The sequence below is a fragment of the Pongo pygmaeus genome, chromosome 16 (assembly GCF_028885625.2).
Source record: "Pongo pygmaeus isolate AG05252 chromosome 16, NHGRI_mPonPyg2-v2.0_pri, whole genome shotgun sequence".
In the NCBI taxonomy this organism is placed as follows: Eukaryota; Metazoa; Chordata; class Mammalia; order Primates; family Hominidae; genus Pongo; species Pongo pygmaeus.
This window is the reverse complement of record NC_072389.2, coordinates 70985635-71000648: the sequence shown is the minus strand read 5'-3', so window position 1 is coordinate 71000648 and position 15014 is coordinate 70985635. Positions and strand designations below refer to the sequence as shown.

At 42.9% G+C, this 15014-nt stretch overlaps 1 protein-coding gene across 1 annotated transcript in view; it reads right to left on the bottom strand.

Annotated features, from left to right (window-relative positions):
* Positions 1-15014, bottom strand: part of HACD3 (3-hydroxyacyl-CoA dehydratase 3) — a 48015-nt gene that overhangs the window by 17071 nt on the left and 15930 nt on the right. Inside the window, exons 2-5 of the mRNA XM_054450234.1 lie at positions 9054-9096; positions 6341-6414; positions 4387-4551; positions 2555-2606 (exon numbers count right to left, since the gene is read on the bottom strand). Coding sequence (XP_054306209.1) covers positions 2555-2606; positions 4387-4551; positions 6341-6414; positions 9054-9096 — 334 coding nt within the window. The remainder of the gene's footprint in view (positions 1-2554; positions 2607-4386; positions 4552-6340; positions 6415-9053; positions 9097-15014) is intronic.

The following is a 15014-nucleotide window of genomic DNA, read 5'->3' as shown; positions in this document are numbered from 1 at the left end:
ATTTTAGCAGAGACAGGGTTTCATCATGTTGGCCAGGGTGGTCTTAAACTCCTAACCTCAGGTGATCCGCCCACTTTGGCCTCCCAAAGTGCTGGGATTACAGGCATGAGCCACTGTGCCTGGCCCTCCAGTCATCTTAATATAATCCATAGTTTCTTCTTTTCTGGAATTGCTTTAAGGTCACTGAGGTCAAACTAGCTCAGAGAGACAGATATAGTAAATGATAAAAACAATCCTGATATTTGGTTATATATTCACTCAACCAAGCATTAACTGAATACCTACAATGTGCAAGGTACTGTGAGAAGAACTACTGGGATACAAAGGTAGTTCAAGGCTGCCCTCAGAGCTTACAATCTAAAAACTGTAATACCAGCTGGGGAGTGACAAGTAATGTCTTGTGAAACTTTCAAGGTGAAAAAACAACATTAGGCTGGAGAAGTGGCCATCAAGCTAGTCTACATGGATAAAGCTGGTATCTAATCTGGGCTTTTTTTTTTTTTTTTTTTTTTTTTGAGATAGGGTCTCACTGTGTTCCCAGGTTAGAATGCAGTGGTGTGACCACAGCTCTCTGCAGCCCTGACCTCCTGGGGTCAACTCATCCTCCCACCTCACCTCCCAAGTCTGTGCCACCACACCTTGCTAATTTTATATTCTATTATATTTTGTAGAAACACAGTCTTGCTACGTTGCCCAGGCTGATCTCGAACTCCTGGCCTAAAAGATCCTCCCACCTCAGTCTCCCAAAGTGCTGGGATTAGAGGCATGAGCCATCATACTTGGCCTGATCTGGGCTTTGAAAGATGGGCAGACTGAGGACATAACCAAAGCAGGACAATTTCAAACCAACATGCAGGAAAATAAGGGACATTAATTTTATCTGCAGCCTAAGATTCATGAAGATACAGCCAATTACAGAGTAAAGGAAGAAACAAGAGGCTTTGACAGAGTCATAGTTGAGTCAAAGGAGTAGGGTAAAGAAAAGGACAGTTCTTAAGAGAAGATCTATGGTGTTCAGATTTTGCTGCTACATATTTATTCCTAGGCTACAGATTCTGCAAAGACATCTGGTTGGTCCTCAAATAATCACATTTAATAATGTGGTCAATCAAAAGCAGCCTAAGCCAGGCACAGTGGCATATGCCTGTAATCCCAGCTACTTGGGAGGCTGAGGTAGAAGGATCACTTGAGCCCAGGATCTTAAGATCAGCCTGGACAGCATAGCAAGACCCCAACTCAAAAAAAAAACAAAAACACACACACAGCCTTATCCTAAGACTCCAAAAAATGTCAGACTTCTAGCAACATTTAGCTAATTAAAAGTTTCTTCTTCAAAACTACAAAAATCTATTACACTTCCCCACCATAAAGAACTTCTTTGTTCAGAAAACTTTATGAATTTGGGTAAAACAGTTAAAGCTTTACCTAACACCCAAAAAATCCATATATTAGAATTTTTATCTATTTTTGAAGTTTATCCCTTTAAAACACCAAAACATTAATTTAAATCTCAAAGTGGCTTTTTTATGTTGTTATTCTTTGCCTCCACTGATCCTCTCCCCTCCTCGGCTTCCCTAAAAGAATATTCCCCTAAGGTAGTCGCTATTCAAAAATTTTTCAAAATTCCTTATCAAAAGAAACCTTATTCAGAATGCCAACACATAACACTCAAAAGAGAGCTGCTCTGACTGAGGTAGACCTGTTTGTGTGATCTACTCCTCCAAAGCATCTCTGGGAACCCCCTGGGGCACCATGAAACACAGTTTGAAAACTACTGCTCCAAAACTTTCCCCTCCCTTATTTATGGCATGCTGGATAAGTACCACTAAAATTTGAAAAATTTCAACTTAGAACAAGTAAGAAGCACTTATTTCATTCTGCTTTTCAGAGGTAGTTTTACATAGACCTGCTAAGCCCTGTTGAGTATAGGCGCTACGATGGATCCCTCTGGCTCTTAGTCAAAGGCCCAGCACAATGCTTGCCACACAGCATGACTTTAACAGATAGCTGCTGAATTTAATCTAACTACATCACCCAGAAGATAATACACTTACAGAGCTTCCTGCTTAAAGTGGTTAGATGGAAACAGAAATTGATTTGTTAAAGGTTAATGAATAGCAGGACTATACAGAATACTCTCCATCTTTCAGGCTGACAACCACACTTATGTATCATACAGCCTTTGAGATTTCAGCTGGGAGAAAAACACCAGGCTGAAGGAGTGTAGCCTTGGACCCATGCAGTCATTTCCACAAGTCTCTGCAGGATTTGGTTGCCATCTGCCATGAGGCCAGTCCAGGAGTTCTTTCATTCTGCTATACTAGCCTTGGTGTACTCATGAAATGACAACCAAAACACAAAGGACACATTAAAGGTAAGGATTCTGACGCGGGTGGTGCAGACCTTAAGTACTGGACCTAAAAGCTTTTTCATAAACTCACCCACACAGCTCACTGGAATGAAATCATTAGCTTTCCTGCCACATCACAATTATCCATACTTCCAACACTAGCACAAGTTAACTGGTAACTACCATGGCAGCAGCGCAACTTACTTTCAGGAGAGCCTTCGCTTTCCAGTCGGAGTTTATTTAGGCGCTCTTCTTCCTAGAATTTAGACAAAAGTTTTCCAAGAACACAAGTTAGAATTCCCAGATGCTTGCAAAAGTCCATATGCTGGCTGAGTAATCTGACTCCCTCAAAGCCAACTCCTCCAGTTGGGGTCAGTGCATCATTGGGAAAAATATTCTAGGTCATAGGGCCAAACGCCTGACTCCTGCTTACTAAGCAGCACTAGCATCACAGGATGCCCGTCCATTGTTCACAAAAGTAACCCAATGAGCTGGCTTCCAAACTGACAAGTGACCTTGGAATCTTAAAGCTGGAAAGGACAGCCAGAAGATCTGTCGCAGTCAGAGAAATAAAACAGAAGTTTAAGGCAGGAGGTAGACTGCTATTTTATTTTTCAAGACTTCTAGAATTTTAGTATAATTTTTCCAGAAGCTGAGATCATGTTTCCAACATCAGTATGAACTCACGTTTAGCTTAACAGAGATACAGATGGATCCATACAGAAATATTTACAGTGTATGTGTATGCATGGGTTAGTATCCAAACATATATTTTCTTATTCTGTCAGTGAAGAGAACTTAAAAGCAATGGCAACCCGGTAGCAATGAGCATACCCGGCACCCAGATTTGGTTTCCAATACTGTTCCACAATAAAAACAGAGCTCCTTGAAGAAATGGCTGTTCCAGGGCTAGAGCAGGAAACATACATACAAGATAAGCCTGGAGCAGCTTATAGTGCCAGAAAGTAAGGAAGTGCTCAAAAAAAAAAAACAAAAAAACAAAAAACAGTCCCACAATGATGGTGCTTTCTCAAAAAGATACAAAAGCCAAATGAAAGATGGGCAGGATGAGGACATAACCAAAGGCCAGTTAGTGCCAAAGCTGGAAGGATTTGAGCAACAAAATAAATAATATTAGATTATAACTCAAAGTATAAAATAAATACCCATGTACTCACATGATATAAATAAATGATTGAATAAATAAATGGGAGACAATAGACATGCATAATTATTCTCCTATGCAGAAGAATTCCAAATAAATTATGTAGATACTCCATCTAAAGGACAGGAAGCATAACTCCCTGCTCCTTAAATGTAGGCTACACATAGTGACTTCCTTCCAAGGAGTGGCAAGAGGAAAATAACCTTATAGTGGAGAAACCTGATAAGCGTCACCTCAAGCCAGCTGACCCATGGTTAATAACCACAGTGATGTGTCATATTGACAGTATGTACTTTTTTTTTTTTTTGAGAGTCTTGCTCTGTTGCCCAGGCTGGAGTGCCATGGCATGATCTCGGCTCACGGCAAGCTCCGCCTCCCGAGTTCACACCATTCTCCTGCCTCAGCCTCCTGGACAGCTGGGACTACAGGCATGCAGCACCACGCCCAGCTAATTTTTTGTATTTTTAGTAGAGACAGGGTTTCACTGTGCTAGCCAGGATGGTCTTGATCTCCTGACCTCGTGATCTGCCCACCTTGGCCTCCCAAAGTGCTGGGATTACAGGCGTGAGCCACCCCGCCCAGCCGTATGTACTCTTGATATGATAAGAATTGCACTTTACTTCAGTGGTCTTCTCCTCAATAGCTATCACCTTAGTCTAGCTGTAAGAGAAACATCAGACAGATTTCAACTGAAGGACAGTCTACAAAATACATAGCCAATACCTCTTGAAAATCACGTCACCAGGTCTTTAAATGAATTTGTAACTTTGTCGCTATTCTTTCAGACCCTGACAGGTATCCGAAGTGGCCTGAATAACGTGGGTTCCCCATGATTTGTCCTCAATGGCTAGATCCTAGGATCCTTACTAACCTTAGCTCTGAGCTCCATTTCCGCATCAGATTCATCCAGCCAACGATCAAAGTCAGGAGCCAAAAACAGTGGTCGCTTTTCCTGCTTCGTGAGTCTCTCCCACCACTGACTCACTTTCTTCTGTACTGTAATGTTCACCTGCCTCTGGGTCAGTTTGTAAACAGGCTAGGAGAGAAAGTGAAAATGTGAGAATGCCCTCTTCCGTTCCCTGAAGCAGCACCATGCCAGGGGCGCCGTACAGAGAAGCTGAAGGATATATTTATTCTCCTTCTTTCTCTGGTCCTGCAAAGTCCTGATGCAAAGGGAACATCGAGACCAGGGGTCTCCAACTCCTGGGCCACGGACCGATACTGGTCCATGGCCTGTTGGGAATCGGGCCACACAGGAGGAGCTGAGTGGTGGGCCAGGGAGTGAAACTTCATCTATATTTAGACTCGCTCCCCATCACTTGCATTACCGCCTAAGCCCTGCCTCCTGTCAGATCAATGTTGGCATAAGATTCACATAGGAGCATGAACTCTCTTGTGAATTGTGCATGCAAGGAATCTAGGTTGCTCACTCTTTATGAGACTATAATGCCTGATGATCTGTCACTGTCTCCCATCACCCCCACATGGGACTGTCTAGTTGCAGGAAAACAAGCTCAGGGCTCTCACTGATTCTACATTATGGTGAGTTGTATTCATTATATATTACAACGTAATAATAATAGAAATAAAGTGCACAATAAATGTAATGCATTTGAATCACCCTGAAACCATCCCCATCCCACCATCTGTGGAAAAAGCGCCTTCCACAAAATTGGTCCCTGGTGCCAAAAAGGTTGATCTAGACCAAGGGCTGGCATGGAGAACTGGTAAGAACATAATGTCCTTCTCTGATTCCCCCAGTGAATGACACAGGAGGATATCAGAATAAGAAAGGCAAATAGTTCCTGGTTAGGCTGGAGGGAACTAGCATGAACCTCCTGCCACAGCCACATCACGCAAGGTACTATGTCCAATCACCCTCTCAAGGGTACTGCATCCAATTACCCTCAGCTTATAAATTTTCCTCCCATGAAAATGACTGTCCTGGCTCAGCAGACCCCGGTTTTAGAAACACCTGCATCAAGATCAGAACTGTATTGGATCAGTTACAGATTTTTTCACAGGGGTCAGTTTGGGGAGTCTTCCCAACTAAACTCAAATTCTTATAGGCCATTCCAGCTCATTGTTTGTCTACATGGCCTGTCCCTTTTCTCCAAAGGAAGCTCCATGACAGGTTCTCTGCCCACTATACCACTGGTTATTATTCATGATTTCTCAAAACAACTGAGTACCTGCACAGGGAAATCAAGAAGCTCAAGCCACCAGAGCTAAGTGTAATTCCAGAAGCCAAAATACCCCCATCTATTGGATTCTTCCCTGCTTGTGAGAGAAGCTTCTTCAGGCTCTAAGGGAAGGGAAGTTTTGATGATATCTGCAGCATTCTTTCTGAAGACCAGCTGCCTTCGCCCTTTCTGATTTCTATTTTTCTCACCTGCACCTGTGGCAAAGTCACATGAAAGTAACCCCTGGTGGGGGCTTCAACCACCCTACGTAACTCTGTTCTCAACGGGTGCCATACTCCTCTGCCATCATTAAAACCAGAGAATATCAGAGCTGGAAGGAAGCCTGGAGATCATTTAGTCCAGACCTTCATTTAACACATGAGAACAGTGGAACTCGAAGAAGTGAAGAGACTTGTTCAAGATCACACCGCTAATAAATGGCATGGCCCTGATTCAACTTGGGGTCTCTGACTTTCCCATTCCTCTGCAGCTAAAACCTGGGCTCTGTTCCAAATAAAAGAACTCTATTATTCCCCTTTGGTTTTTATCTTCTTCTCTCCACAAACCCTGCTCCCCATTTCACTAAACTACTGGTATTCATTTCCTAAAACGGGAACGGGAGTGAGAAAGGAAAGAACATACCTCTGGCTTCACAAGGTCTAAGAACTCCAGGTGAAATTCATAGACATTGTCTCCTTTGGCACCATGTCCTTGAGCTATAAAGAAAGAAATGTGGGTTACTGCAAACTTGAGCAGAGCAAGGCCATCCAAAAGCCAGCTTGGTGCAGTTCTTTCCTAAGTATGCGAATATTACACTCTTTTTTTGTGAGACAGTCTTGCCCTGTCACCCAGGCTGGAGTGCAGTGGTGAGATCTCGGCTCACTGCAAGTTCCGCCTCCCAGGTTCACACCATTCTCCTGCCTCAGCCTCCCGAGTAGCTGGGACTACAGGCATCTGCCACCACGCCCAGCTAATTTTTTGTATTTTTAGTAGAAACGGGGTTTCACCGTGTTAACCAGGATGGTCTCGATCTCCTGACCTTGTGATCCACCCGCCTCAGCCTCCCAAAGTGCTGGGATTACAGACATGAGCCACTGTGCCTGGCACAAATATTATACTTGATTGTAGCCAAAAGGCCAAGAAGCAACGTAGTCCACAAATCTTAATGGGTCCTGTTAAAATGTGTGGGGGCTTGTGAGCAGAGCTCCTCAACAGCTAGATAGGCCAAATCTTTAACATAAGTTTATCTCCATATATCCTCTGATGTCAGTTTCGGAGTATTTACCCAATCTTCCACTGTGACCCTGATGATTACCCCATACAAATAACAGGGCAGGAAAAAGAACAGAGAAAGCAATGCCAAAGGGGCCACACGGATATAAATTTAACTTTCACAATTACTTTGGCTCTAAATCTAGAGCAGACAAAAATTGGTGGGTGTATCATCTTGACTGCAGCGTACATGGAAATGCTGGGTTGTCTTGGACAGCTCTGAATCTAAAACCTCGCAACCAGGGAGAGAGAATGAAGGCAGAAACTGACTCCTCCTTTAGCACATCCCAAATGGAACAAGGAAAAAGAAATACAATCTTCTGCAGCTCATGAAGGACAGGTGGAACTAGGAGGGAAGTAGCTGAGTTGGCCAATGCCCCATCCCTATCCTTGACATGGCTCCTTTCCCCAATTCAAGCTGGCACCATGCCTAGATGCCAGTGACTGCTGGACCCAGCAGCTGCTGCTGAACCTCCCTTCCACTCTCCTCTCTGATTCATTTACCATTTGGTTCCCTTCTGGGACTCTCTTCCCTTATCTGACCATATGTAGACTAATAACCTGCCTAATATTCCCTACAGGTAGCAATTATTCTCTGTGACAATAAATTCCTTAAGGTAGGACAGTATATAAGGTCTAAGTGGCAAGATATGCTTTTATCACTTTAAATTTCATGTAAATGTATATAATTCCCAAAAAACCTGAGCTGAGTGGTGACTACTCTCATCTTGAAAATCAGATACAAAAGCCAGGCTGTACTTTCATGCAAGTATATTACAGTAGCTGGAATTTCACATAAAGCAGAAACTCTTTATGCTCCAATAATCCCAGGAACTGGAACAGAGAACAGAGAGAATCCTACCCCACTGGGTGACAGTGAATGCAAATCCCACCCTCTCCAGTAGTGCAGTAAATCTGCTGAGGGACTGAGGAGAAGGCAGATGGAGGCAGAATCACAGAATCAGAGACTGTCAGTTGAAAAGGCCTGAGACATCATCTAGAGTGTAGTGTTTCTCAAACTGGTCGCTAATCTAGTATCAGAGAGCCACAAAGTCTCATCAAGAAAATTTCTTAGGAATGGTGAGAAGGGATGTAATAAATAATGATTATTTTTTTAAATGTTTAAAAAGAAAAATATTAAAAAAAAAAAAAAAAAAAAAAAAAACAGGCACAGTGGCTCACGCCTGTAATCCCAGCACTTTGAGAGACCGAGGTGGGCAGATCACTTGAGGTCAGGAGTTCAAGACCAGCCTGGACAACATAGTGAAACCCTGCCTCTACTAAAAATACAAAAATTAGCTGGGCATGGTGGCAGGTGCCTGTAATCCCAGCTACTCGGGAGACTGAGGCACGAGAATTGCTTGAACCCAGGAGGCGGAGGTTGCAGTGAGCCGAGATCGTGCCACTGCATTCCAGCCTGGGTGATAGAGCAAGACTCAATCTCAAAATAAATAAATAAATAAATTTTCTATTTTGTGTTTTCATAATAATCTTTTTTTTTAAAAAAGCAGCATATTCTGGATCATCTAGATGGCCACTTCATAATCAAGTACTGCCATGGAATCAGTAGCTGTATGTGTGTCTGTGTTCACAGCTGCAGTGGAGCCAAATATCACTTAAAGTGACCATATTTAATTCCTCTCGTTTCTCAAACTCGGATCCATGAGCCCTTGAGAGTCCTGTGGAAAGATTCTTAGGTGTCCACGGGTCCCAGAGTTTGAGAAACACAGATTAAAACACAGCATCTTCATTGTACAGGTCCAGAGAAGTCAATAACTTGTCCAAGATAGTGGCAGAATTAGAGCTAGAAGACACGTCTCCTGATTTCTAACCCAAGATTCTTTTTTTTTTGTTTTCCTTCACTGTATCTACTGCCTCTCCATGGGGGAAACAGGATTTTAAACAAATTCTTTGACTTTTCTAATCATATATTTCAAACCAATTTAGCTTACCTCATGAGGATCAGAGGAATGAACATCAGCAAAAAACAAATAAGACAAATACATTTTTTTTAAAAAAGGGAAACCGCCACCACACCTCCTTAACTATGTATAGAGATGGGAGCATTTGCTGGGATACTGACCTTTGAAATGCAGCACGTTTTCAGTGATGCTGATGGCAGGGTTCTGTGAAAAGAGACCAAGGATGCAAGAAGGCATTTTAATGAAGAGAAAAAATGAGATTAAACAAGGGGCTTCTTCCCCTCATCCTTCTCCCATAAGGACTCAACCTCCTACTCTGTGCCTCCCCCAGAAATATATTTAGTCATTTATTCACATCTCTGTAGGCTTTCTCTATGTCTGTCTGTACCTATCTAAGACTGCAGACTCCTGCAAGAAGGACCCTAACCTGCTCTAACTGTGCAAACAATCAAGTACTGAATTAGTCCATTCTGAATATGGCCAGTCATGCAAGGTGCTATGTGAGATATGATAGGAGAACACACAGATCTCCAGGACTCAATCCCTGAGCTGTAGAACAGAGGCTCCAGTGGGACAGATGAGGCACTTTCTGTGAGAAGATATCAAATAGTTACTAAGAAACATATGGTCAAGGCGAAAAGGGTGGTAAAAGGCAGTAAGTGTTAGCAGAGTTAAGAGAGAGAGAGAGAGCACAACGGGAATAGAGTGGTGGGGAAAAGCTCCACCAAAGGTGAGACCTGTACTACAACCTGAATGATAAATTAATTCCAACAGGTAGAGGAAAGGGCAGAGGATTGCAGGTGGCGAATGAAAATGAATCACGCTGTGCCTGTGTCTCTAACTTAGAGGCTCCAGACTCTCTCAACCCCCAAAGGAAACAAGAGAGGTCAAAATTCTCCAAACTGCTCATTGATTCCCCGAAGTTGCTACATACCTTCAATTTAGCATGATAATGTAAAGTGAAACTAATTAACACTTTTTCCAGTGGATGAGAAACAACCCACCTCCTACTTCCAGCTCAAGGTTAACAAGCAAGAGGCAGCTCCTTCCCAGTGTCACCGTGTTTGTTTTTCTTCTGTGGGCTTAGCTTTCTGTGTTCCTCAACTACAGCTGTCATCTGACCACAACCTCATGAGATTCCAAGCCAGAACAACCCAACGGAGCCCCTCCTGAAGTCCTAACCCACAGAAACTGTGAGAGACAATAAATGATTATTGTTGCTTTAAGCCACTACATATTGGGTGATTTGTTATATAGCAACAGATTAACAAATAATTATTGACTGCAATTATTTCTTTAAATGCTTAGTAGAACTTCCAGGTAAAGCCATTTAGACCTGCAAGTTTCCCTGTGGGAAGATTTTTGACTACTGAATCCATGTATTTAATGGTTACTGGGCTATCCAGGTTTTCTATCTCTTTTATAGAAACTGTCTTTATTTCTTGGAATTTATCCATTTTATCTGATATGAACTTGTTTAATATTTTCTTTCCTTTTTTTTGAAAAATTCACCCAGGCTGGAGTGCAATGGCTCAGTCTTGGCTCACTGCAACCTCCGCCTCCCAGGTTCAGGCGATTCTCCTGCCTCAGCCTCCTGAGTAGCTGGGATTACAGGCACCTGCCATCATGCCCAGCTAATTTTTGTATTTTTGTAGAGATGGGGTTTCACCATGTTGGCCAGGCTAGTCTTGAACTCCTGACTTCAGGTGATCTACCCGCCTCGGCCTCCCAAAGTGCTGGGATTACAGGCATGAGCCACTGTGTCCAGCCTAGATGCATATAACTTAATATTGTTATATCTTCCTGGTAAATTGAAACTTTTATCATTATGAACTGCCCTTTTTATCTCTAAATATACACTTGTGCCTAAAAGTCTATTTTGTCTGATATCAGCATAGCTACTACAGAGGATCGATCTGCATTTGCTTCTGCCAGGGACCTAGGGGTCCTACCAGTTGAGGCCACTTTAAACTAAATTCATGGCTTGAGGGTTCTCAAGTTTAGAATTTTGGTTCTCCTAAATTGTGTGAATTTGGGCTACATAACCTTTGAGAGCCAACTTACAGTTTTAACTTCTCAAGGACCTTTTCTTCTATTAATACTTAGCTAAGTGTTAAGGCAACTGGAGACAAGCAGATGGAATGGGCTTATTTCTAGTTCATCCTAACCCTAAGTGTATAGTCCTCTCTGAAATACAGTTTATGGAGAAGATTTCCTATTACATGTTACACCTTTGGTGGGTCTTGGGCTTTGACCTTATTTATTTATTTATTTTTTTTGAGACGGAATGTCGCTCTGTTGCCCAGGCTGGAGTACAGTGGCGCCATCTCAATTCACTGCAACCTCCACCTCCCGGGCTCAAGCAATTCTGCTTCAGCCTCCTGAGCAGCTGGGATTACAGGCGTGCGCCACCACACCCAGCTAAATTTTTTTTTTTTTTTTTTTCACTAGAGATGGGATTACACCATATTGGTCAGGCTGGTCTCGAACTCCTGACATTGTGATCCGCCCACCTCGGCCTCCCAAAGTGCTGAGACTACAGCCGTGAGCCACCACACCAGGCTGGGCTTTGACCTTACTTCTACTGCCTGCGCCCTGTCGGGCTGTCAAAACCAAAGTACGAGTTCACTTAGTTGAGCAAATGTTCGCAAGGCAAAAGCTGTTTCCACGTTCAGCTTATCTGAGTTCCCAATTTCATTTCTACCTTGTTAACTTTTCGATGTTTTTAAGACATTTTTATTCAACACTTTCAGTTGTTTTTATTAGAAAGCTCAATCTACACAACCTAGCCCATCTCTTACAAGAAAAGAAACTGTGCCTTTGCTTATGAAAAGAGGAGTGAACAACCAGGCCTGGTGCCATGCACCTATAGTACCAGCTACTGGGGAGGCTGAAGTGGGAGGATCACTTGAACCCAGGGGTTCAAAGGCAGCTAGGGGAACATGACAAGTAGTCAGACCCTGTCTCTAATTCTTTTAAAAAATAAAAGGTGGGCACAGTGGCTTACGCCTGTAATCTCAGCACTTTGGGAAGCCGAGGTGGGCGGATCATGAGGTCAGGAGATCGAGACCATCCTGGCTAACACGGTGAAACCCTGTCTCTACTAAAATTACAAAAAATTAGCTGGGCATGGTGGTGGGCGCCTGTAGTCCCAGCTACTAGGGAGGCTGAGGCAGGAGAATGGCATGAACCCAGGAGGCGGAACTTGCAGTGAGCCGAGATCGCGCCACTGCATTCCAGCCTGGGCGACAGAGCGAGACTCCGTCTCAAAAAAAAAACAAAATAAAAAATAAAAATAAAAAGAGAAAGAGTGGCTGGGCAAGGCAGCTCATGCCTATAATCCCAACACTTCAGGAGGCCTAAGCAGGAAGATCACTTGAGCCCAGGAGTTCAAGACCAGCCTGAACAACACAGACCCTGTCTCTACAAAAATAAAAAAATTAGCCAAGTGTGGTGGTGCATGCCTGCGGTCCCAGCTACTTGGGAGGCTAAGCTGGGAGGATAACTTGAGCCCAAGAGGTCGAAGCTGCAGTGAGCTTTTATTGCACAACTGCATTCCAGCCTGGGTGACAGACTAAGACCCTGTCTCAAAAAAACGAGTGAAGAGGGAAAAGGGAATAGGAAAACTTTCAAATCATCTTAATCATTTTTTTTTTTTTTGAGACAGAATCTCCCTCTGTCACCCAGGGCTGGAGTGCAGTGGTGCAATCTCAGCTCACTGCAGCCTCCATCTCCCAGGCTCAAGGATCCTCCGACCTTAGCCTCTCAAGTATCTGGGACTACAGGTCCACATCACCATGCCTGGCTAGTATCTTTTTAAAATTTTTTGCAGAGACAAGTCTCACTATGTTGCCCAGGCTGGTCCCGAACTCCTGGGCTCAAGTAATCCTCCACCTCAGCCTACCAAACTGCTGGGATTACAGGCATGAGCCACCATGCCCAGCCATCATTTTAAAAATAACAATAAAATCACTTACATCACAGGTCTGTTGTAAGGATTAAATTATAATAGCGCACACAGACCCTGGCAACTAGTAAGAATTCACATTCCGGTTGCTTTTCTTCCTCTGACTAGAGTGCCCATCTAAGTTTCCATGCCTGTTGAACACTACTTCTCTTTCAAAGTTCAGGTTAAATGTTAATTCCTCTTCTCTCTTCCTCACCCTAACATCAGAATCAACAGTTTCCTTCCTACTTTGTATTTATTCACCTTTACTATAATACTTAACACACTGTTCCATAATCATTTTTGATAGTTTAACTGCCCCTCTTGACCTGAGTTCTTTGGTGGCAGGGACTGTGTCTTATTCATCTCCATATACCTAATGCCTCAATAACTGTTTAGTGAACTGAAATCAGTTCATCCCATTTTCAGAATCTCTGGCAGAACTACAAAGAGTTCACAATAAACTACCTGCTATCTAACCCTTTAGACAAGAGTTTCCTTTCTCATTCAAATCATTAGTATTTATCTTCATATTTATGTGATTAGTATGTGTGCAAAAGAGTTAATATAGCAAGCCTGAGGCTGCAGTCTTTAAAAGGGCCTGCTTCCAAGATCAGCCTTCGACTGGCATCTATCTAGAAACTTGGCTTTCTTCCATCCCCTAACTAACAAGGGTGGTCCAATGTTCCTAAACTGTGCCTACAAACAATGTGATTTATGGTGAATATCAACTTTCCTTCTAGGAGTCTGAAATTTTGGTACATGTTAGGCAGAGGTTACCTAAGTAACAAGCCCCCAGTAAAAATCATGGGTACTTGGCCGCGTGCGGTGGGTCATGCCTGTAATCCCAGCACTTTGGGAGGCCAAGATGGGCAGATCATGAGGTCAGGAGTTCGAGACCAGCCTGACCAATATGGTGAAACCCTGTCTCTACTAAAAATACAAAAATTAGCCAGGCATGGTGGCGTGCGCCTGTAATCCCAGCTACTCAGGAGGCTGAGGCAGAAGAATTGCTTGAACCCAGGAGGCGGAGGTTGCAGTGAGCCAAGATCGGGCCGCTGCACTCCAGCCTCAGTGACAGAGTGAGACTCTGTCACAAAAAAAAAAAAAAAAAATCCTGGGAACTCAATCACCAACGGGCTTCCCTGGGCAGAAATGTTATACGTAAGTCATTGCATTTTTTCGTCACTGGTGGAGTGTGCTCAAGTATACCCCCTCACAGGAGGAAGAATGATAAAGAGGCTTATACATGGATTTCTCCAGACTCCATTTGTGCTTTTTTTCCTTTGCTGATCCTGTCCTGTATTCTCCAGCTGTAACAAACCTTAGTCATGAGTACAATTATATACTAAGTCCCATGAATCCTTCTAGCAAATCACTGAGCACACTGGTGGCTGCCGGGGAACCCCAAAACTCTGTGTATTTTTAATGTGATCCTTTTCACCCCAATGTTTTATTTTGAAAACGTTTAAATCTACGAAAAAATTGAAAAACTAGGCCAGGCGTGGTGGCTCACGCCTGCAATCCCAGCACTTTGGAAGGCCAAAGCAGGCAGATCACTTGATGCCAGGAGTTTGGGACCAGCCTGAACTCCAGCCTGGGCGACAGAGCAAGACCCTGTCTCAAGTAAAAAAAAGAAAAAATCGTATAATATAATGAAAACTCATATACCTTCTACCAATTGATTCCTAAATGTCATATTTGGTTTTTTTAGGGTGGGGTTAGCCTCCATTCTACAAAATATAACGAAAGCTCCCAATATTTGCTTTTTATATGCATAGTTTTTTGCTGAATTATTTCAAAATGAGCTGCAGACATCATACTTAACCTCCAAATATTTCCTCTCCTAAGAAATTATATTATCTTGTATAATTACCAAAGCTTTCTAATACCTAAGAACAATAATTCCATATTATCTAATAAAAAATCTACATGAACAATTGTCTCAAAGATGTTCAATTGTTTTTGTTATTTATTGTAATGCACGGAACCACTCCAAAACTTGACTTAAAACAACTATTTTATTATCCTACATGATTCTACAGGTTGACTGGGGCTCAGCTATATAGTTCTAATCCATGTAATGTTGGCTGGGGCTATAGTATATTGGGCTGAAACATTCAAGATGGGTCGCTCACTTAGCTCATAATTGTTGTTGGTTGTCATTTGGGAGTTC